General features: G+C 41.1%; 3 protein-coding genes across 5 annotated transcripts in view; 1 reads left to right on the top strand and 2 right to left on the bottom strand.

Annotated features, from left to right (window-relative positions):
* Positions 1-956: 956 nt before the first annotated feature.
* On the bottom strand, positions 957-10,211 carry ccnt2a (cyclin T2a). 3 transcript variants are annotated; one of them, XM_034886679.1, is made up of 11 exons: positions 9,965-10,211; positions 9,230-9,311; positions 8,193-8,321; positions 7,830-7,890; positions 7,202-7,264; positions 6,620-6,665; positions 3,876-4,039; positions 3,579-3,649; positions 2,424-2,723; positions 1,343-2,351; positions 957-1,194 (listed from the first exon to the last, which is right to left on the bottom strand). In XM_034886679.1, the coding sequence occupies exons 1-11, from the start codon at positions 10,120-10,122 to the stop codon at positions 1,121-1,123; spliced, it is 2,157 nt and encodes a 718-aa protein (XP_034742570.1). In that variant the 5' UTR covers positions 10,123-10,211; the 3' UTR covers positions 957-1,120. The 3 variants fall into 3 exon arrangements, with proteins under 3 accessions (XP_034742570.1, XP_034742568.1, XP_034742569.1); XM_034886677.1 differs by having other exon boundaries at positions 1,343-2,723; XM_034886678.1 differs by lacking the exon at positions 7,202-7,264 and having other exon boundaries at positions 1,343-2,723.
* Positions 10,212-11,252: 1,041 nt separating this feature from the next.
* acmsd (aminocarboxymuconate semialdehyde decarboxylase) lies at positions 11,253-18,944 on the bottom strand. The gene is made up of 10 exons (XM_034886681.1): positions 18,765-18,944; positions 16,658-16,702; positions 15,336-15,432; positions 15,205-15,254; positions 14,654-14,890; positions 14,410-14,503; positions 13,850-13,945; positions 13,503-13,675; positions 11,827-11,925; positions 11,253-11,509 (listed from the first exon to the last, which is right to left on the bottom strand). Exons 1-10 carry the CDS (start codon positions 18,819-18,821, stop codon positions 11,447-11,449), a joined length of 1,011 nt encoding a protein of 336 aa, XP_034742572.1. The 5' UTR covers positions 18,822-18,944; the 3' UTR covers positions 11,253-11,446.
* A 1,700-nt stretch (positions 18,945-20,644) lies between these two features.
* Positions 20,645-23,507, top strand: part of LOC117953542 (transmembrane protein 163-like) — a 70,980-nt gene continuing 68,117 nt past the window's right edge. The window contains exon 1 of the mRNA XM_034886682.1: positions 20,645-21,200. Coding sequence (XP_034742573.1) covers positions 20,999-21,200 — 202 coding nt within the window. The 5' untranslated portion in view covers positions 20,645-20,998. The remainder of the gene's footprint in view (positions 21,201-23,507) is intronic.

The raw sequence follows: 23,507 nt of genomic DNA, 5'->3' as shown, positions 1-23,507 counted from the left end.
CTTTGGCATCCAGCTTAAGGTTTACTTATAGGTCCGAAAGAATTATATTTTTGGTACAAATTGCATTGCTCTGATGTGATAAGTAGGTGTTGGATGTTGCCTGTGTTGCTGAGGGCATCTACTGATATTCCCTTTGATGGAAAAAGCACAGTACAGCACCCCCTGTAGGAAGGTAAGAAGCGCACACACACCACTGGAATCATTCACCCGTTGATACCTAATCCATTGATCAACAAAATAAGTCTTTTCTAGGTATTATAGTTATACTTACAAGGAGCTCTAAACCTGAGTAGTCATGGTATAGCTTTGTATTTTTCTTTAAACATACAAAAATGTATGTACATGTATCTCCGCTTTCTGTAAACAGCAAGTACGCATTCTCCTTTTAAATCCCATTGATGATTGAAACATGCATTCATATGCACAGTACTTAAGTATAAAAAGAAATCAAGACAAGAAAGAAATTGAGGAGATCAAACTTTACATCTAAAAAAGTGTTTTGCATCCATCCAGAGTACTAAATGGAATGCCAGCAAACATAACTTGCACTCCTCTCCAGCTGGCCACTGGCTTTCTCCATACAACCACAGAAATGTGATTAAATTAAATTACTCGTTTAAAAAAAAAAAAACAAGAAAAAAAAAAAAAATATATATATATATATATTTTTTTTTTTTTTTTTTTTAGAGGAAGAAAATGAAGTCAGTGCACCTTCCATGCCTCTCATAGTACTTTTTGTTTTCCCATATGGAGATCTGAAATGTGGGAAGGACTTTCTCTGTGATGAACACATTTCTAGACTCATTTGAGGAGGAAGGAGAACCAAGCAGCAGTTCAACACACTAATAAAAAGACAGGACTGAGCATCACAGCCCAGAGATCCAACAGTCAGGAAGCATAATTTCTTTTTCATCTTTCTTATCTCTCAAAAATTGAGAAGTCCAACAATACTGATCTTTTTGCAGTAGTGTTTCTGCCTATCAGTAAAGGGTTTATCATGACATAATGAGTTATTTTCCTAGGGCACTTAACAGGGAGGTGAGCATAGTCTCCAAAGTCTGAGGTGTGGGTAGTTTGTTCTCATTTCCACGGGGTGGTCCATGGCTGCAGAGCGGTGGATTCAGTGTCTCTGCTCTCCTACTTCATGTGGCGATTCGCTAGGAGGAGGGTACTGCTGAGAGGTCCGCAGCCCACCTGGGTGTGACAGGAGGGGGAGGAGGAGAAACAAGAATAAGGAAGAGGAGGAGGGAGGGAGGTTAGCCATAGAGCTGCAAGCCAGACGAGACACACTGCAGTACAGGAGAGGAGCAAGGAGGAAAAAAAGGGAGAGAAAAAGATGTACCTGCAGCACCAGTGCCCCCCTTGGGGACTTTGCTCCCTTTGGAGCATGAAGTGGAGAAGGAGGATGGTGGGTGGTGGTTGTGGCTTGCCTCGGGGTACGCCCTTTTGCGCGAAGAAGACAAAGAAGTGGATCCGGGAGGAGCAAGCGGAGTGCCTTCCACGCTGACCAGTCCTGGGGAACCACGCAGCAGGCTGCCGCCGCCGTTCCCACTGTGCGTGTGTGGATGGGGGTGACTGTGCTTGTGGTGGCGATGGAGGTTGTGATCTGCTCCACGATGTTGTTTCTCCTTGCTCACCAGAGGGCTGGAATGTTTGCTCTTGTTGTTGTTGTTGGCCGCCATGCCTTCATCCGACGAACTGTGGCGCTCTGACGATGAGACTTTTATCTTCATCTTGAGCTCATCTTTGCTTGGCTGTCCACTTTTATCCAGCTGGGAGCTGCTACCTGACCCGGGAACGGCCAGGCGGAGTTTAAGCGAGCCTTTGTCCCGTTTGTCCCCAAGATGACGTCTATCTTGCCCTGAAGTCGAAGAGGAAGAGACTTTCATTTTCATTGGGGAGGCGGTGGTGTTCCCGACACCACCGTAAGATGTTTGGTGGGGCTGTGAATATTTTCTATTGTCCGCTTGGCTCATAGAGGATGGTGCATAGGAAGAAGAGGAGAAAGATAACATATCCCCCCTCGCGCCACAATCGATATTTCCTCCATGTGGTTCCTGACCGCGTTTCTGCCCAGAGACAGCAAGCTCTGCAGCTTGTTTCTCTCTGTATTTGTCCAGAGACAGCTTCTGCGCGGGAGAAGGCTGTGGTGGAGGAGGCTGAGTTGGTGGCTGATGCTTGCCCACTCCGCTCCCAACAGGTCCTTTTTGTTCCTGCTTGACGACAGGGATGAAGTCTAGTGTTTTTTCAGTCTTGCATACCGGCAGATGCTGAAGCAAAGAGGAAGTGGAGGTCTGCAAGGACAGAGGTGGCTCTTGGATAGGGATGCTGAGGGGTTCTTGTTTTATACAAGTGGAAGGGATGCTGAAGGGTTCTTGTTTTATACAGGTGGAAGGGATGCTGAAGGGTTCTTGTTTTATACAGGTGGAAGGGATGCTGAGCGGTTCCTGTTTTATACAGGTGGAAGGGTACCCTGTTTGGCTCTGGTTGCCAAGGGGCCACTCACTGTGGCTAGCTGGGTTGTACGTGCCAGACAAGGCGTCCAATGACAGGGTTGCACCTCCGGATTGGCCAGGCATGGGCACGGTAAAGTGAACGCCTCCTTTAGAAAAACTTGGGTTGGAGGAGGCATCCCCATGATCCTGGAGCATGGAAGGCCCAGCAAAGGAGTTGTCAGCCGACTGAGTGTTGTCACCCTTGGGCTTTTTGGCAGCTTGTGTCGCCTAGGGGATAAAATGAGTTGTGAAACAGAGTTTGGTTTTAGATAGCAGTAGAGTTGCTGAAGGGGGTTTAACAGCAGATTTCTGTTCTCTTAATATTTGTGATTTTTTAAAGTTGGGGGTGTACATTTATAGTTCCTATAGTGTGGCTATTTACATTTTTTTCAAAAGTGTGTTTTGATACTTGGGCTTTGTTCGGACCTGGCATTGAAATGTGTGTTGGGTGATCTGACCACAAGTGGACAGCTGTATGCATATCAGTTCAAACCTGGCATTAGAATGCATCTCCACAAGGGTCGTAGGTGACACATATGATCGGATCTTACTTAGCCACTCTACATGCAAATAAACATTTCCGTTAGCAAATACCAAATGCATTGTTTCTTTAGAACCAGCAAAGAATTTCCCGTGCCTAGTCTGCTGTAAAAAAGATAGTGAAAAGATACAAACTGAGTCTCCTTGGCTTGTTCTAGGCAAACCAAAATGCCAAAGATGTTTGACCCAAACATAATATATCGCTGTGGGCATTTCAAAATGTTCAGACATTGAAGGACAAGGACAGATCACTCAGAGGATGCCAGTTGACTAATGTGCATACACACTGCTAAACAACTTTGGAATGTGGTCGAACCTCTGTGCCTGGGGTGCATTCACATCTGTACTTAGAGCTGTCCACTTGTAAAATCACCCCAGAGAAATGTTTATACCAGGTTTGAACAGGGCGTTAAGTTTTTTGGTAGTCTGAAAGATCAAAATGATGTGTAATGTAGCAGTTTGGGTGAAACCCTATCCATACATCTATCCATCCTGCACTACATATCTTTCCAATGCATGAAACAGAGAAGCAGTGCATCCTACCCTCCAGTTTCGTATTCTCTTCAATCGACTGGGTGTTTTCTCCAGAATCTGCAGAAACTCGTGGGTCAACTCTACAAAAAGAGAAAAATGTCACAAAACCACCTAAATTCTGCTTAATATACCAACACTCGTTTACTCCTTGTGACCTTTTATATGAACTGTGATCTAAAAGTAAATACAAAAACAGGCATTATGGAAAACCTTTCTAAATAATAGCAATGTATAAATAATTGCTTCCCAGTTATGTTATTCACACTAAAATATTATATAAAAGCAAAGGACATTAGTCAATCTCACCATCAAGCAGCTCGAGGGTGACAGAGTTGTCCACATACTCCCACCAGTGTTTCCCATCAGTGGACACTGGGATCTCCCAGTTGGACCACTTACACGCCAGGTGGATGCACACACAGGAGATCACTGTGGGCTTGTACTGGAGGCAGAAGGTAGTGAGGTGTAGACTGCATAGTGTGTGTGTGTGTGTGCAAGTGATGAGTGTGTGCAGGAAAAAGTGATGTTTTGCATTTGTGCGGATATAGGAATGTGAGCGAGTTGATTTACGCCAGGCATTGTCCCGATTGGTCCAACATATGTAGAAACAAGAGAAAAAACACAAGAGGGAGCAGACAGTTTTAATATACTGTAGGGATTGATTGTTAAAGATAAGCCATTATTTGATTGTGTTGATACATTAAACTCTGATAATGTAACATGTTGAACCCAATTCACAATAAAGGTTATACAATACAGGTTTCTAACAACTTCATGATTCTCGTGAGGACATAGCTCCCAGTGTGCTTAAAAAAGTAAGCATCAAATTGTGCCATGCAACAATAATTTATGTTTCAAAGAACCTGGCTGGTTTAAATGCTAAGACACAATAAGCCAAAGCAAGGTAATTGGGGAAGGGGTCACGTGTACTAGCTAAGTGCAGTCAGCCCATTGTGAAACACTGAACCCTGAGGCCAGCCATGTGACAGTTACATCATTGTACAGTTAACTGACGAGGGGCTGCTCCTAAAACCCTCTGTATAGGGTCTCTGGGACTGTGTTAAAAGGGATAAACCTAGTGGGCCCTTCACATCAATGGATACAACGGGGCACCAGCGTGACAGTATTGCAAAGAGAACGCATGGTCTCAACACAGAGCGTTCCTCAATTGAAATATCGTAGCTAATCTGACCCCTGACTCAAGGGTGAAATCATGACTTTGATGAGTGCAACATCGTTCTGCAACAGTAAAATTGCAAGAGTTAACAGTAATGCAAGCAGAACAACAGATTCAAATCACATCAACAGTAATTAGAAAGTAGATACATGGCCATTATTTATTTTAAAGCTAAAATGTAGACCAAAACCACTACGTCACCACCACGGTTGTTCTTTTTTTTAGTAGTAGGAGGTCCCAACAAACATTTATCAGACACTTGACCATGACCATGAATATACTATTAGAAACCCACTACATAAAAGTACAGATTACTAAACACCTAGCCCATGATATGGCTAAATTCAACTGCAATTCCTCAGCATGAAGCTGTATTTAAAAAATAAAATAACTAGGCGTAACTTTGCAGCGCTGCGTTTTAAACCCCTTTGGGTTAGAGCTGGCTGGTAACCTTGTACTGGGAGACAAGAAGGGTTGTTCATTGAGAACCGATTACTACTTGGAATTTTTTTAAAGATTAATACGCCAGTGGAATAGTTTCCTTATTGGAATCATATGGAGGACTTGGTTTCAAATCTAATAATGGGTTTAAAATTTAACATGCAAAAGTTTTGGTTTCCGTAGCGGCCAGGTGCTCGTTGTGTTGCAGCCAACGAGCATGGTAAACAATGCTCTGTTGTGGTTTTATTTTACAATAATCACAATTGGACTAAGAATTGTAAAAATCCAAACGATGCCCAACCCTAGTGACAAGTACAATGTCTGGAGTCTGGTCAGTCAGATTACAGAGCCATCAGTCACAACCAACATTTACAGACTTTTGGCTAGTGACATTTAAAACCCCGCCTCAGATGGAATTATACACATACATAAACCCTTAAACCCATTAGGAGTGAGTCTTCTTGACTGAGTAGAAAAAATGAATAAAATCAATCAGTATGAGTATCAGGCTACTTTAACAACTGGCACTGGCTCTGGCTTGCACTCCTAATAAGTGCCAGCTCAGTGCAAAACGTCAAACACCGTTCACATTCAGCATCCAGACATTGTCAACTGATAAGAAGTAGTTGAAGTTAATGACATTAATGTGAATTCCTTTCCACCACTGTTGAATATTAAACCCTTTAAGGACCAAAGACATGTCGAAAAGAACGTTTTTTCCTTGCTTTAGAAAAATATCATAATCACCAAATGCATTTTAATTAGTGTGAGAGATACTCAAATAGTTATATATAATATAATTATATATAATAGTTCTACTCATTACATATGTTGCTGGTCCTTAATGGGTCGCAATTATGTATTTTGGGCATGTTTTACATGAGCTACATGTATGAAAGAATGGTTTAGAAAAGCCAGACAACATATGCATTTAAAGACAGGCAAATACTGTAAAAGGTGAAAATATTTGAGGAGATAATGCATTTTAAACAAATGAATATGACAAAGAACATTTAAAAAGTGTATTTGCGGTACTTACCGGAAACACCTCTACGAGAAATGTTTACATCTGTGAAATCTTTAGCTGCTATTCAGGCTACCAAAGTGTCTTTCTCTTAGAATTATGCACTTTTCGCAACCGAACAAACATGTGGGTTTCAAGCGCACCACTACACTTCACACCTTGCATTCAACCCATCTGTGCCAACACGTGGTCCCTAGTACAATACACCGCACTGCAACTGGGGCCGGTAACGCTATAGCCACCCTGTCCCGCTCCCTTTTAACAAGGGAGGGGAGCTGAAGGGAGGAGGCAAGCATCCCAATAACCACCAGCGCAAGTAGGGCCCGTTGGACACTGAAAGGGTACCCTGCATTACAGGAAGCTATGGTGTGCAGTCAAAGTGCAACAAAGGAGGGGCAGGATAACAACCTGTTGGTAGCCATGAAATAGGAAGTCTGTGCCAGATCCTTGCTTGCTGTAAGGGAGACAGAAAAAAAGGAAAATGGGGATAGGGGAGGAAAAAGGATTACCATTTCTGCAAGCCCAAAGCATTTATCACCATTAGGTCAGTAACTAAATGTTTCAATGCACTGATTAAGCCAAGGCCAAGACTGAAAACACTAAACAAAAGCTGCTGCTACACTTTGGAAACTTTCAGCAAGCTGGATGATGTTTATAGATTTAAGCCAGAACCACTTCATTGACTGCAGCCAATATAACCAATATTTAAAAAGCGGTCAGTGTCTTAGATACAGACCTCTTAGATACAGAGAAAGGCAAACCGAAAAAAACTAAAATGATTTCAATTCAGTCTTGGACTTGGCCCAATAAGCGTCAGTAAGTGTTGTGTATGTGCCATGTCATATAATGAACTCAAAAAGCGATCAAACGAGCAAGATGTGTGGCCATGTAACCATTAAATCAGCAAGGTTTTCACCCCCCTCCCCACCCATGTTTGAGGTGGGAGACATAAGAGCAGAGGGCAAAAAGAGCAAAGAAGGAAGCCTCTACCTCGCACTAGCTGGGAACATTTCACCACATCAGTGTGTGGGTGATCAATAGTAATTTCAAAGCCTGGAACAAAATACATGACAGGTGAGTTCAACACAGAGACAGTTGGGAGGTGACATGTCATTTTATGCTCAAACAAACAAATCTAGCGCTCCATGTTAAGGCTATCAATTCAGATTCTTGTAGTTATTTATGGGCGTCACAGTCAATTCATATATATGTAAATTATAAATGATGTGCCGTAAAAGCAGCTCTGGCCACTTTCATTCTGGATGAAAGAAGTTTCTCAGTATTGAATGCAATCAATAGGCAAGCACACATTGCTGTAGCCCTAACATGAAATGTTGTGCAGAACTGAAATGGAGAGAACTATTACAAAAGCCTTATCAATGCCATGTTTCATGACTAATGTCAGCAATGACAGAATGACATGTCACCTTTAAGTGATTTCTTGAAAATATGTACATGACACGATACCCATACAGCAGCTGATAAAACATTTCACTCAACAGGCTGTGATGAATATATTCAACAGTGATCAATAACACTTTTCCCTTACTGAAAAAGATTATGATAAACAATACGCTATGTCTCTCTCAAGTCATCCACTCCAGTCACCACTACTTACCCAGGGTCTGCAGCACTATGGATTCAAGTATCACCAGCTCTTGAGCTTGCTGGAGGTATGCCTGAAGTTTGATAGACAGTCATTACATCACAATTGTAATGAGTCTATTAATCTATCCCCCTAACAACTAAATTCCTATGGCCAAAACCTCCAAACAGAGAGGCTCATTTTATTGTTAATTTAACCTTTGTTAGGTGTATGGTACACGCCAAAGGCCGGCCAGGGCTGTTAAAAAATAAGCCTCTTTTTAAAAGGGCAATGGATTTTGGCACAGCCAGTTATACACAGGGAAACCATGATCACTGAGAGAACAGAAAAGGCAGATAGAAAGGAGAAACTTTCAACCATTGAGCCCAAACTTACATTACTCTTTGTGTCTAGAGGTGGTTCCTGGGGATTTAGGCAGGCATGTGCCACTTTGATCACATGTTCGAGTTTCCGAGGTTGCTCTTCCACTTTTGCCGCCAAGAATAAGGTGGTGGGAGATATTATCTATACAAAAAACAAGACATTTCACTGTATACTCCTAACACGTGACACAAGGTTGTAGTTCAATAGAGGGTTTTCACAACGCATCATCAGACCAGAAGTCACCTTAGTGGAGACACTCCACATCACAAGTAGAGCCCGAAAGTTGTCAAGTAAAATGGTTATTACTGCCGTGTTTTCGGTTGTACCAACAGGCCAGACTGAGAAAAAGACATTTGGAATAGTATCAACTTCCAAAAGTTATTCAAAACCAGGGCAAGGAATGCCACAAGTTATCAAAGGAAAGGAGGCGCTTGTGGTTGAAAAAGCTCAAACTCACTCTGGTAGAGTAGATGGTAAACTGGGGCTCTTTGAAATTAAAAACGATTGAGATTCACTTGGCTACACCTTAAGTATTGCAATGATGTCATACAGTTAAGATTAGGGTGATTAACGACGGTATCGCATTACTTACTTTGGCCTTCAACACACAACGGTAGTTAGTGACTCACCCATCCACACACCTGATTATAGGCCTCTAAACCTTTGTAGGATTTAAGGTCTGCAGCTGGGTAAGGGCTCGGCGAGAAAAGCAGGTAGTTGACTATATTGGGATATGGTGTTGTCATGGATACAAGAAGAGAGAGCTAACTCGTAGGGATCTGCACAGCCAATAAACTGGAATTTCTCGAAATATGGCGCCTTTTCCTGTGGTCCAAGTCCTTCACTATATGCCTTTGCACCTTGGATGCTTTTCTGTTGGTTAGACATGGCCACATTTACTTAAAGTATCCAAAGTGCACAGTACTCCACTGTACTACGTTAAGTTGTTTACACCGAGTATATCCAATATGGCCGCGCATCCGGGTTACTGCCCAGAACGTGACGTCGGTGAAAACCCTCTGTAGCAGTACGATGAAAAGATTACTTACATTTCTATGGAATTTGGTGAAAGAGTGGTGCATATAAAACCTATGCATGTAAACAATGGCTGTATTTATGGTTAATTGAGAGCTGGAGTGTGGGTCAAGGTAAATGAACAGAACGAACAATTTTGCAATGCGTCATTATATGTAGCCACGCATCATTAGGCAGCGTATTAGCACTACAGTAAACAACTGGATAAAATACGTAAAGGCCTGAGTAAAGAAAAGTTAACTGTTGAGCAAGCTACCTGTACGGCAATGGTATTAGGACACTTCCGTTCGCTTTACGATAGCGCTATTGGAGCTAGGTTTAAATAACAAGTTATGTCAAATACATTTTAACATCAGATTTCGTATTGAATTCTTATGAAAAGTGTCGTTATTTGATCAACACAGCTCGGTCGGGCTGAGGAGTAACGTTAAAGACACCCAGTGCAACAGCCACAAACTCGGCTAATGGACGTTAACATTAACCCATAGCTAGCTTGGTAACTGTTAGCAGGTTGTATTAGCATATATCTAACGTTAAACATAAAACAATGACATTCCTATTCCATGTTAAGACTCATAGCGTAGCAATGGTTTAACAAACACAATAACAAAATATTCATGTAGAAACTCCCGAATTTTGGTCCCTAAATCAACAGTCTGTTTAACATTAGCTAGCAAAGTATCGGGCCCGCTGCAGGGGTTAGCGCATGTCCACTACTTCCAGTCTAGTCGTTTGTTTACAAAGGATACACGTTGAGTCTCTGACCCATATCTTGGATCAGATTTGCCGCCTGTTGTCGGTAGGAGAGCTCCCGGTCTGGTTCTACTCCAGATCGGCGCGACGGCGTGGTTTCGAGCTGCTCCCGGGTGAAAAACCATTTCGACGAGGATCCCCGGCACGCCGCCATTGCTCTCCAACATTCAGTGGCATCAGGAAAGCGGATGTGACGCCGATGTCGCACAGGAAAACACTTCTTCTTCGATGGTGAGACCTGGTGCGATCGTGCAATTGGTGGTGTCATGCATTCCGACCACAGGATCCGGATCCGACATCCAATTGGGTGTGTGTGAACCTGTGTATTCAAGAAGCGTGGGGAAAGATTTTTAAATTCCACTTAAGCAAGGGGTAGCTATAGCTTCAAAGTTGAGTCTTTTCCCCACACTCATTAGCTCGATGAAATTTTTTTAGTGATGCATTTAACCTCATTAGGCAAGAAAGATAATCCAATTTTAACCAAATACCTCAATGTTAATATTGTGGCAATATTGTAGGGTTGCCAATAAGTGCTTTCACAAAATATGCACACAATGAGGTTTTTGATAAGTAATCATAAGTTATGTTGATATAATAACTCAAATAAAGGCAAATAATGGAACAGCTAAAACAGGCTGTTGTGTTAGGAAAATCACATCACTCTACTGCAATGCAGCCTAACATTTTTGGTCCTTTTAAATGTGTTAATTTTTATTTACAAGTCTGCAGATATGTGCAAATCCGAAAACAGAGTTACTAAAAGAGGATGGGATAACTTGGTGTTAAAGCAAGAGTGCAAAAAAAAAACCCACAAAAATGGCCAAAAGTTTAAAAAAAATAAGTTTTGTATATACACATGATCTAATAAGAAATACATAATATAATTAGACAAAACTTATAAAGGCTGTTCTTACTTTATCACATTACATCTGACCACCTCACGTTTCATGTTCTAAGAAGTCAATTGTCCACCTTTAAACATGCCTGAGTCTCTGACATGGAAGACTACTGTGAGAGAAGGGGACTTTCACAGGCATGCTAAAGGCTTAAGCCTGGACTACAAAATAAATACCTCAGTAGAGAAAAAAAAATGTCATTAAAACTTGTGTGTGACGGATACTGTTTACGTAAAAATCTACCAAACTTAGATGTATGTATTTATTTTAAATCACAAATGGAAATGTACATAAAAAATTGTTGCATCAATAAGCATCGATTGTCGGTTTAGAATCGAATCGTTGGCCTCGGAATCGGATCATATCGTGATTCCCACCCCTAATAAATACCGTCAACCAAATAAAGCAATTCACAAAATACTGAGAGTAAATTATTTTATTATAACAAACAACAAAAAAGTTGGTTATATTTATTATACAAGTTAATCCAAAATGGTTTTCATAATCATCCAAATAAGAATATATGAAGAAAGCCTTTGCCCTGAATCAATGGGTATCGTATTTCTATCTCAGGTTTGCATCTCACTCAAATTCCTCTCGTTTCAGGCCCAAAAATTCCACTGCGTTTCCAGCAAGCAATTTATCCTGCAAAACAACAGAGTACACACCATGTATGATTGGACATGCGGTACTTTTAAGATTTTAAAACTTGTTCATTTGTGTATGTGCACACTTCAGTTTTCAAAGCTACCTGAATTGAAGACATTTATTGACATCAATATATTTGCCATGGCTTATAGATTGTACCAATTCAAAATTCTACATTCTATCAAAGAAGAATTGTACTTCATCCTTTGTACTTCTGCTAATGAACATTTTCTATCTGGGTTATAGACGCAGTGCATGACAGCAGTATTGACATGACTGCGATGTCTAAATGAAGGAGAGGGAAGTATTCATACCTTTAGTGTGTCATCAAATTCGTCCATTGACTCAATTAGTGATCCAGGCTGCAGTTCACCCAGTGGGAATGGATAGTCTGTTCCCAGCATCACTTTATCCTGGAAGTGGAATACATGCATGTTAAGCTATTGGAGTGAATATGTGCAGATATATAGTGTCTCTATCTAATTGATGAAAGAAAGAATAGTTTCTGTCATCAGTAGAACAATTCTAAACACACTCGCCACATTCAGAACTGGCAACACTCCTCCAGTGTCATCTTAACCCTCCCGCGGTCTTTGGGTCAAATTTGACCCCTTTCCAAAAGGTTTCTGTATCAGAAGTGTGGGTTTCTTTCAAACAAATTGTCCAAAAAAGTAGCGTGGATGGTTCCCTACAATGCTCCTAACATGTTAAATAAATAATGAGTTCACTACTTTCATTGAAGTTGGGTGTTTTTTTTGTTAATTTTATAGCATTTGGGGAAATAAATAATTGATGAAAGAACTTGTGTGTGACATATGTAAAAAAAAAAAAAAAAGACAAATAAAAAGACAAATGTCAATAAAAGTGACAAAAATGTGAACAAATGTAAAAAAAAGGAGAAAAAAAAGTGACAAAGCTTTGAAAATTTGGGAAAAAACAATAGAAATTTCAAAAGGCTCAGAAAAAGTCGACAAACATTGAAAAAGTGACAAAAACATCGGGGGGAAGACAAAAAAAGTGTAGAAAAAGACAACCAAAATGTTGATAAAAGGTTTTTCATTTGAAATTTTGAATCAGAAAAACCAAAATGTGCAGGTCGGTTGGAAAACAACACAAGGGTTGAGCTTGATCTATACTTCTGTGTAAAATGTGCTCCGTGGCTACGTACGTAGGTATGTGGAGACACAAACCTACGTACGTATTGAGTGTGTGTGTATGTGGAGACACACACCTACGGCAGACCCTACGCCGTAGCCAGTAGACGTGCACCTTTCGGAAAATATAACTACACCTTGCGGAGACACACGTCGCTCGGCCCTGGCTGGTTAGCGGTGCAATTTCCCTGACTTATTTCCTTGTACTCCTTCTCCGTAAACAACATGCTACAGATTTCCCACCTTGGTCAGAAACCACAGGGGACACTTTGTATCTCGCTCCAAAGCTAATCGCGTTGCTCTCTCACTTTGTCCCTCATTTATCAACCCACGACAGGCTTCACGTGGGATCCAGGAAACGTTCGTATCAGACCAATCAGAGATTAAGGATGGTCGAACATTGATAAATGCAGCGGCTGGAAACGATCGTAATTTAAATATCACGCCCCAATATATTCTCATTTTTGAGGCCTCGCCCCTACTATTTACAACATGGCCAGACGTAATCCGGCTAAGAAGCGACACTTTCCAGAGGTGGAAATTGAAACCGTGATATCTCAGTTTAATTTGCAGGAACATGTGTACCATTTGGCAGCTTAAAAACTGGTATGAGGCTGTAGGAAGAATCTGGAATATAAAGAGATCACTGATGCGCTCAACAGTGTTGCCGTATTAAATCATATCAAATCAAACATCCGGTTTGAAGCACACAGACACACACCAGCACACATACTGTATATATAAACTAGGCTATGGCAAAAGCTCTCTGTGGAGCCTCTCAGAACCATAAATGTATGTGTGTGTGTGTTTTGATTGAATGATGAATATAAGCTCACTTTTCCGATCACATCAATGAGTAGCTTCAGGGAGAGGGGATCGTGAACTAGAGAGTCTGTGTAGAAAGAACCAAGGTATTTCCGTGGACTGATGTTGTTGTCCACTGCACACAGGTCAGGGCGGACATGGTGGCCATGCTCAATTCTGCCAACGGTGATGGGAAAAGATCCACCTGTATCCAAATAAACAATAAAGTTAATAAAGCAATAAGCAACATAGGTCAAACAACCTGTGTGGTTTAGCATGAAGTAAAAATATGTTGAAGTTGACACATCTGTGCTTATATTATTCAGCTGTGACGTAAATGATGCACAATTGAAATGTGTCCCCAACATCTGGACTATACCTCCATGTGCAAAGCACACTTTCAATTTAGGAAATCTCTCGAAGATGCCTCCGAATATCATCGAGCAAATAGCAATGGTTGTCTCTGACGGCATGCCTTTGAGTTGGAAAAGACAAGAAAACATACCGGTGACCTTACCTTTTCAAACTGTATTTTTAACACACATAACACCATGTACGTCTTGTTAATAAAAGACAATATAAGTGGGTGGATGGACTAAGTGGCAGAAGCAAAGTCAAAAAGTAGGTTATCATTGGCTATACTCACAATGCATCAAATCTGATGTGAAAACTGCAGCACTCAAAATCAACACCAACGTGTGAGTTTTAACAAATGGGGGAATACAATGATTTAGTTTTGATGGTTTCATCGATCCCTTTAAGAAAACGTGGGTATGATGTTGGGGCTGTGTTTGTGCCATTTGTTTGATTTTCCAAGTAAACACAATTAAGTTTGGATCCGTTTTGTCAATGCACTTTCACAAGAAAAGAGAATTTTAGTTTCTATTGACTTTCATGTTGAATATTAAATTTCTCCCAATGCTACTCAATCTCCCTCACCCACCAGCCAGGGCAACCAATACTTAGCCATCCTCCCATCTGTCTGCATGTCCCATGGGTGGACAAATATGGAGCAGCCCAGCTCCTCAGCTGCCTGCATAGAAGACACACCGCAAGATTTTCTCAATGAGAATTTGATGGTATGAAAATTAGTCAAACCAGTGTAGACATAGGGACATTTGCAACCGTTACAGGAACATTATGTCATCGTATTAGCATGTATAGGCAACATTCAATGTCTCACAGCATAGAAAGGATAGAGTTCGGTGGCGTTGAGGTCCCAGTCGTTGATATGTGAGCCGATCTGCACCCCAGGGAAGCCCAGCTCCTTCACACAGCGCCTCATCTCCAGCACAGCCAAATCAGGGGCTTGCATGGGCAGCGTGCCCAGGCCCACAAACCTCTTGGGGTGGCTGCGCACGGTCTGAGCCAAATCGTCATTTAGAAGGCCACATAGATCCAGTGTATCATGAGGTTTGGCCTGTAATCCAAAATATTACAATAGGTAAATACATCTGTGAAAGTTGGAAAGACATTTTAATAACATATTCTTCATCTTAGTGCTGATGTTTCTCTGACTGAAGAAAAGTAAAGACAGTTAAGCAGCTTTGAGAGAAGTGTAAAAGCCACTTTGGTATTCCATTAAGACCCTAGAATTTAATTTGATCCTTGTTTCGAAAGGAATGGATAGCTGCAGCTCACCACACTATTATCCAGGTCTTTACCACGCAGCAACAAAACATAATAGATGCATTGTTTTTTCATCCAAGTGTCTCAGACTTAGTGTTCACTTACCCAGTAACTGAACATCACAGGGACAGTGGAAAGGGCTTGAAGTGTGACACCTGAAAGATCATGAACAGAATCGTAAATTTTAGGAATCTTTGAGATAAAACACTTGGTGTTTTTTATGTCCATGCATGTACCATGTTGATCCATGTCCCTTATGCGTGCCTTTGCATCCCAGCAGTTCTCTTGAATCACTCGGAACAGCTTCCCATCCTTCATCATGTTTGCTTCACCCTAAAACACAACATGCACAGCGTTCACATCCCCTGTTGATGTGCCTGTGAGGAAAATGTTCCTTGTCTGGACACCTTGGCAGAGTCATTGTTCCCGCTCATGGCCATTTCACTCATTAGATTTTCAATTTTCAAAGTGATGTGACCATGTGACATTTACATTACATAACACTTCTGCATACAACCACATGATGGCAGCAGACAGCTGCTTCATCGAACACGTACACACGTCAGATGAAAACCTTTCATTCACACCTGGCAAGTGATATGACAAATGGAATGTATTTGTAATGCTAAAAGTATATTTAAAATATATACAAACAACATCTGGAATCTTTGTTACAATGCGATAGATCCTAGATCTTGTTTAACCCTTGTGTTCTCTTCCAGTCGACCATGCAACCTTTTGTTTTTTGAGTCAACATTTTGACATTTTTGTCGCTTTCATCCAAGGTTTTTTTTTGTCACTTTTCCTGATGTTTTTATCATTTTTTTTTGACATTTTTGTGGAATTTTTCCTCCTTTTTTGAAGCTTTTGCTGACATTTTTGTGACTTTTTTCAACATTCTTTTATCTTCTTTCTTTTCAAATGCTAAGAAAATACATAAAACTACCAAATTCAATAAAATTAGTGAACTGATCATTTATTTTACTGGTGAAGAGTGTTGTAAAGAACCATCCATGTGTATTTCTTTGTTGAAAATGTGGTAAAAACAAAAACAAATTTCGGATTTAGAAAGTTTTTGAAAATGGGTCAAATTTGACCCGAGGACAACAGAAGGGTTAAACATTAGCATCAGGATGCTCATCACCAGTCCCAGCTCATGTTTGAATGCATGTGACACTATTCGTCCTTATGTGCAGTTTGCTGATGCCAAAAGCTCAACCAATGTCGGCTGCTAAAAGTTGCTACCCAGCTGCCATGCTGCTCTGAATTTTGCTGTGCTGCGGGCGGCGCTATTTGAAGTGATGCAGTGGCACCTCGCGGAGTCCTGCAGCTGCTCACAAGTCGAGAGCCCGGCTGAAGGGTCCACAAGGGGGGGTGGAGCCAGGAGGAACCTGCTGTGTCCCGAGCATTGTGTGCAGTGAGATTGCATAAGGGCTCCAACACCCTCTAGGTGTGTGTAAATGTATGTATATATGTACAGTATGTTGTATGGATGAATGGATGGATGGATGGATGGATGGATGGATGCATACAAGAAGAAGAAAAAAATATAACTCACCTTACAGAGATGGTGAAGCTGCACAAACCCATCGTATCCATACCTCTGAAACACATGCAAAAGAGTGCCTATTCTTAATAACTGAGTGTTTTGCTTTTGAATGTCAGATACTGAAAAACACATTATGTATAGATTCTGTTGTGTTTCATTGAGATGTGAAATCTCTGTGTAAATCTGAACGTTGTTTGGTACCCCCTGCGCGTCTTGCTGTGGGAAAAGCCTCTATTGATTGTGTTATCCAATCTGCGAGGGTTCAATCTTCTTCCTGGAGGACTTTCCACTCAAACGCACTGGATAACTCGAAGCAAGTGCCATCTGAGGTTGTTGACTCCTTTGCATACAAATTAAGCTTCAAGTGATCGACGTGAGCAGTACAGACAGTTAAAGCCTACTTCACATCCCCATAGGTCTGTAGTACTCTTGTACTACAGAGAAGCTTCTGCTACTCAAATTGTGAGATGGGTTTTACACCCTTCTTTTAAAAGGGCAAGTCACTGTCTTCCAAGTTACTATTTTGTTGAGACTTGCGTCAAATAAAATCCATATAATGCTTATTTTTTTAGGGCTATTTCCTTTATTTGAAAGTGGAAAGATATGAGGGATGATATGCAGCAAAGGCCCAAAGTTGGATTCAAACCCTGCACCACTCCAGGACTCAGCCAACATGGAGAAAGCCCTCTTACTGGGTAAGCTACAGGTCGCCCAAATAATTTATACTGTTTATTGATCCCCAGTGGGGTTACACTCTGTTTTGTTAATAATCACTACACACAGGCCTGAAACACACACACACACACATGCTCAGGACCTAATCATGCACAAATGAAGAGCTGTCAGAGTGAGTCGGCCGCCAGCTGGACCGGTGCCCTGAGCGGTGTGGGGGGGGATTATGGTGTCTTGCTTAAGAGCACCTGGCAGTGCCCAAGAGGTGAAGTGGCATATCTCCAGCTACCAATCCACACTCCGAACGTTGGTCCGTACGGGGACTTTAACCCAGCTGCCTACGGACTGAGGTACTGCCACCCCCATACGTTCCAAATCAACAGTGGAGTTTATACCACGTTAACCCTAACGTTCTCTTCGGGGTCCTGAGTAAACAGGCACTCTTGACAACCCCTAAATGTACATAATATTTTACTATCACCTTTGTACTTCATGCCTTTTCAGAATTGTGTGAGACCTGTTCATAAGAGTAAATTTGAACTGAGGACATGTATCAGACTTCTGCTACAGAAAACAATGCATTACTTCTGTTTCAGAGGGTCACAGAGACCCCAGCTGTAAAACATGGTTAAACACAAAGGATTTTCATATGCTCTAGTTGTTATGCAGAACTACCTCTGCCAAATACTACAACAATTATATTACAGTCTCCTGTTAGACCTCTATAATCTGTGCCTTTCTTCACCTGTGAATAACTTTTTGGCTAACAAATCAGTCAGCCAGTTTGTGCAAAGGGAAAGGTTACCACTTACTTCAACATTTAGCGGTATGTTGGGTTTATATAAGGTTGGAATGAAAGACATGTTCATTTTGCAGCAGTGGCAGACAAGGTACTTTATAACTCACAATAGGGTAACATGCACCAAACTGGCATGTAGAAAGTTAGACAAAAATAAAAAATAAAAATATGCATTGTGGGAAGGTGTGGTCATCAGTCAGCGGACCACTGTTTCTATGCAGCACTAAAGGCACAATAACAAAGACATGGTAACAGGAACAGATAACAGATAGGAAAGGGAAAGCAAGGCCAAAGTCACACATTGATTAAAGTTTAACCATCCATAGAGAAGACAGAATTATGGAGTCAGCTGTTAACCTCGCTGCTGACACTCCAATGGGAGAAGTCTGTGGAATACATTTTATACAGATATATTTAGGAGATGCTCTCACATCTGCCTGCTGTACAAATATAAATAAAACATATATAAATGCAATATATACATATATATATATATATATATATATATATATATATATATATATATATATATATATATATATATATATATATGTATTGTTTTTTTATAAATCTACTCAACCACAAATGTGTGGCTGATATAAAACCTCTCAGATCCCCACTGAGCTTGTGTGTCTCGGTGCCTACCTGCTTCAAGTCGGGCCACTCCTTTGGTAAAATATGATTATGAATATCCACCTTCATCTTTTGATTGTCCCTCGGAAAACGTGGAGGTCTGCTGCTAAAGATTTCTTGCAGTAACTGAGGTCAAATCCAACAAATTCCCTCACCTCCCTCCCCCAGAAACCAATGACCGACAGGTGAATGACTGCTGCTGCTGGCACTTCCTGGTCATTTATTACCTAGTCGGTACAACAAAAAGTAAGTTTCTGTGGAGGCTAATTAACTTCCTAAATAGTTAATATCCTGAAACATCAAGTGATATTATAGCTTCAAACGTTATTTACACCTAAGCACACTTCAACCACGGGCACACAAACACACATAGCCTTGTTGCATTTCTGTGCAGGTGGCTGTTTATGAATGCTTGGATGTTGAAACATGATGACGTTAGCCACACATTTTTTATGCTATGGCTCCATTAAATGGGCATTATCGGTGTTATCAGCCCCATAGCATGGGTCAGAAGGGGCCCGCCACACAGGTGCAGAAGGCCGTAGAATTACACCTGGTTTTTGCTTGCAATAATTTGACCATAGATTGCTGCAAAATAATAAGAACAATAATAATAATAATAATAATAATAATAATAATAATAATACATCAACATGCTTTCAAAGGTACTCAGAGGCACTTTACCAGGTAAAAAGAAAGAAAAACAATCACAAGATCAGTATGCAAACATCAATAAAAGCTATGGATGAATATTAAAAAGGTGCATAAAAACAGGATGGAATTAAAAGGAAAGAGCTAGGTTGGTTACAAATTAAAATTCAGGAACCGTTTCTTTCCATAAGCCATCACTCACAGTATCAGGTTCAATTCTGGCCAATAACCCAGTAACACCCCCTTATTATTATTATTATTATTATTATTATTAACAACCTCCCAATTTAAATAATAACTATCACAATTCAGTCCTGCATACTGCACTCTTCATAGCACTGCCTCTATATTGTTTCTGTTTAGAGTATGTATGTACTAGTGTGTATATATTGTTTGGTTGTTTTGTATGTGTGAGCACATTGTGAAAAAACGATATTCCAAAGAAAAATGGACCTGGGAAATAAAGCTGATTCTGATTCGGATTCTGAAAAGCAGCTTGAACCAGATGGGTTTTGAGTGCCGTTTTGACTTTAGCAAGTGGTGTGTAAAGTCTGAGGTGTTTGGGGAGAGAGCTCCAGAAGGAAGGGACAGCCCACTAGCCTACAGAATGTGGAGCAAATCAGTGTCGAACTGAATGGTAGTTTTTTATTTTTATTTACAGTGGGTCCTCACCGGGCCACAGCCCTGCGTTTTGGCGACACCTGGTGGTCAATAGATGAAGCTTAGGAAGCTTAGGGACCTCACTGAGCGTCGAGACAGACTGCAGGCAGGTTGATCCACTCAGCAACTGATTTTTTGATGAATCGATAACAAATGGGTCAATAATGTGATTCTGGGATTAGATGGAAAATCTTTCATCAAGAAAGATGTACACTAAACCAGTTACCATCTCGATTTGGAGGAGGGTCCGGCAAAGCGAGACTAGGCTACATAAACATTAATCCATAGAAACAGTATAACTTTCATTCGTTAGGCTACTTTAAATTCTGCTTAAAAACAACTTTTCAAACCCCATTAGAGTGTTGTTTTATAGCTTCATCAGTCACTGTCAATCTGTAGGAAAATCTTTAAACTGATGAAATAAAAAAGTGATTTAGGATAGATGCCAGTGATTATTTCATGTATTGGCCTGTATTAGAAATAGGTGCCAGCTGAGTTGTGAGAGGAAGAGGAGGAGGAGGAGGAGGGAGAGGAGAAGGAGGAGGAGTGGAGTAAGAAGGGGAGGAGGGGGAAAAAAGAATAGCTGGCACCGCCTGCCAGATTCCCAGCAGATCTCAGCGATTTATCGCATCGCCGCATCTAACCGTGAACTGTCTCTAAGTGGCTCCGCCGGACTCGGCTGGTCCTCGTTCGCAGGGTGTAGAGTTTAGAGGGAGTTGTTTCGCTGCTGGTGCTGGGGAGATCAGTCCTTTATCTCCCATCTTCTCTTATCGCCATATCTCCTCTCCCCCCTCTGCGCATCTGAGTCGACACCGGTGGCATATGGACGCGCTGGATGGCTGGTGCACTTAGCAAACCAGCGTGAACCTTTTTTTTCTCCATAATCATCATCTTTCCTTGCCTTTGAGTCTGAAATCAAAAGAGCAACTACAACAATGACGGAGCCGGCCAACCAAGAGTCCTACCCTGTCCCAGACCCGACTATAGTGGATCCCAGCTCGGCGGCGTTGCGGAACGGCCAGTGCGCCCCAGATGGCTTCACCAACAACCACCACCAGCCAGCCAAAAGCCCCAGCCAGCCCGAGGCGTTCACCACGGGCCAGGAGATGAAAATCACGGACAGTGTGGAGGGAGAAGGTAACTTCAAATACCTCTATCTATGTTTGGATCTGCTTTTTTAAGTTATGATATGGATGGGAATTTATGGAGTGTGTGTGTGTGTGTGTGTGTGTGTTAACGGGGACCCAGGGGAGATTGGAGGGGTATTTTTATCCATGTGAGGTATTTTTACTCCGCTGTCATTTGAATTATTTATGTTAGTCCTTTATCAGCAGAATTCAGGTTAGAGTCAAGCAAAAGTTGATTTCGAAGCTTAAAATTTTGTTTTCAAAAAGACATTTATTTATTCAATATTACCAATAGATAATCTAATTTATTTATAGCATCTTTCACCAGAGTCTGTACTGCAGATCAAAGTGCTTTAACAACTAAGTGAGAAACCACAAAACAAACATAATCAAGCAGTTTTAAAAAGAAAAAGTGCAGACACTTGTGTGATGAAACCGAGCAATCAAATGAGCAACAATCAACAAATGCAGCTATATATCCAAAACCGATATGCCAAGAACAATAGAATATGTGGAAGATCAAAATAAAACCTGGGGAAAGCATAGGAACAACACAACATGTCATGATCAAAATAAAGAGAGTGAAAAGAGTGGCAGTTAAAAGCACCGCTGAATAATTACGTTTTTAATTGGTTGAAACATTTCCACAGGAAGTTGCATCTCTTATTGTTATGGTTTGGGTGTTTTGTCTTGTCTTATTGTGGTAGTCTGTTTTCCTGTCTTGCTTTCTTGGCCTGGCTTTCTGTCATGTCTTGTGATTGGGTTATTTTTGGTCTTTTGCTTTTTATGTTCTGTTTCCTGTTTTATTGTGATAGTCTTGTTTTCTGTGCCGTCTTATCTAGTATTACTTCCTGTCTTGGTTTTCCCGCCCTTGAGATTGTCTGATGTCTTTCACCTGTTTCCCAGCCCTTGTGTCACCTGCCTTTGGTCACCTCGGTACCTTCTGTATTTACTCTTGGCAGAGCCGCGGGTGCTGACAAATTCCCAGAGTTAAATTTTCAGCCAAAGTCAACCACCACACACCTAACTGCACCCATCCCAATTGATTGAGCTGTATAGAGATTCAATTCATTATAAATAGTCTATCCAAGACAATAATTAGCCTGCCATAGGCTACTGACCCGGGAACATCAGAAAGTAATATAATAGACCGTTATCGCTATTCAACCACATAAATTTCCTTCTTACCCATACCGTCAAGATGAAGACAAAATATCTCTTTGTTAAAACAAAGGCACTCTGTGGTGTCAAAACATTACTAAGGCTTTGATAGTAAAACTGGAACACATGTACACGCTCCACAAGCAAAAAACAAGAATAAAGTCCGTAATACAAGACAGGACCAACACAGGTAGCGCACAGGCACACGGCTGCAACAATGGCACAGAATAGGCCTACTACAAGTTACAAAAGACAGCCACTAAACACATCACTGAGTTATATTAAATCAAATGAAAGTGAAGCAAGTCAGTCCTAACTCAAACATTGAAATAGAGAAATGCAGCCATAAGTTTTTGTAGCACAGCAATAGCAAATTGAAGGCATAAAGATATTGGGCCGTATATTAACAGTTCTTAACAGGGCCTAATCATTTTATAACAAACTATTAACTAAAACTATAACTGTTACTGAACAGTTGATGCCGATTTACCGCACGTCGGCAGCATAATAATAAACCAGCATTCTAACCTTGTGCTTCAGTCATAACACAAAAAAATCCTCATCTCCAAAACGTCTACCATGAAAAGTGTGACCCCGAGGCTGCAGCACGGAGTTCCCTCCGCGGCTTCCCTGCTGCTGCTAGCTTGGCTGACAACATTAGCTGCCTGGTGGTCTGGTGCTAGCAGGTTGCTCTGGGAGTGTGGAGGTGCTAGTAGCTTCTTTCGGTTACATTTGCTGAGTTTTCTGCCTCCGATCTTTTAGGCTTTTTAGCCTGTGGTTGATTTATAAAGAAATCCAGAATGCGCTTTTGAGCCATGGCTAGCGAACGTCTGTACTGTTGACCCGCCGGGAAAGTTCCCACAACTACCTTCACTCATCAGCGTCAGAGGCCTCGTTCATGGCAAAATAGACAGATTCATTGTAATCATATAATGTGTTCATCTCTTACTTACCAAATTGTAAAATGTATTACATTTAATTTCTAATAAAAGGGATTAGGTTTATATTAATAATCAATTTATTAAAAATAAATGTTTTTTAAATTAAGGTTGTAGTTGTTTGTCCTTTTGCTAGGGGGTGCTGCAGCACCCTCCGCACCCCTAGTTCCCGCGGCCATGACTCTTGGTGTCACCTTTAGCCGTTGTCAGATTGTTGT

Source organism: Etheostoma cragini, chromosome 11 (genome assembly GCF_013103735.1).
Source record: "Etheostoma cragini isolate CJK2018 chromosome 11, CSU_Ecrag_1.0, whole genome shotgun sequence".
NCBI classification, from domain to species: Eukaryota; Metazoa; Chordata; class Actinopteri; order Perciformes; family Percidae; genus Etheostoma; species Etheostoma cragini.
Note: the sequence above shows the minus strand (reverse complement) of the source record. Positions and strands in the feature narration are given on the sequence as shown.

Excerpts from the sequence above, each read along its gene's own strand:
- ccnt2a (XM_034886677.1), bottom strand. The coding sequence starts at position 10,122 with ATGGCGGCGTGCCGGGGATCCTCGTCGAAATGGTTTTTCACCCGGGAG. Across the intron at positions 7,891-8,192 it reads CTCTAGACACAAAGAGTAAT|GCATACCTCCAGCAAGCTCA; the intron begins GTAAGTTTGGGC and ends ATCAAACTTCAG. Across the intron at positions 2,724-3,578 it reads AGAGAATACGAAACTGGAGG|GCGACACAAGCTGCCAAAAA; the intron begins GTAGGATGCACT and ends TTTATCCCCTAG.
- acmsd (XM_034886681.1), bottom strand. The coding sequence starts at position 18,821 with ATGAAGGTGGATATTCATAATCATATTTTACCAAAGGAGTGGCCCGAC. Across the intron at positions 15,433-16,657 it reads AGCTTCACCATCTCTGTAAG|GGTGAAGCAAACATGATGAA; the intron begins GTGAGTTATATT and ends GTTGTGTTTTAG. Across the intron at positions 13,676-13,849 it reads AGTGTGCTTTGCACATGGAG|GTGGATCTTTTCCCATCACC; the intron begins GTATAGTCCAGA and ends ATTTGGATACAG.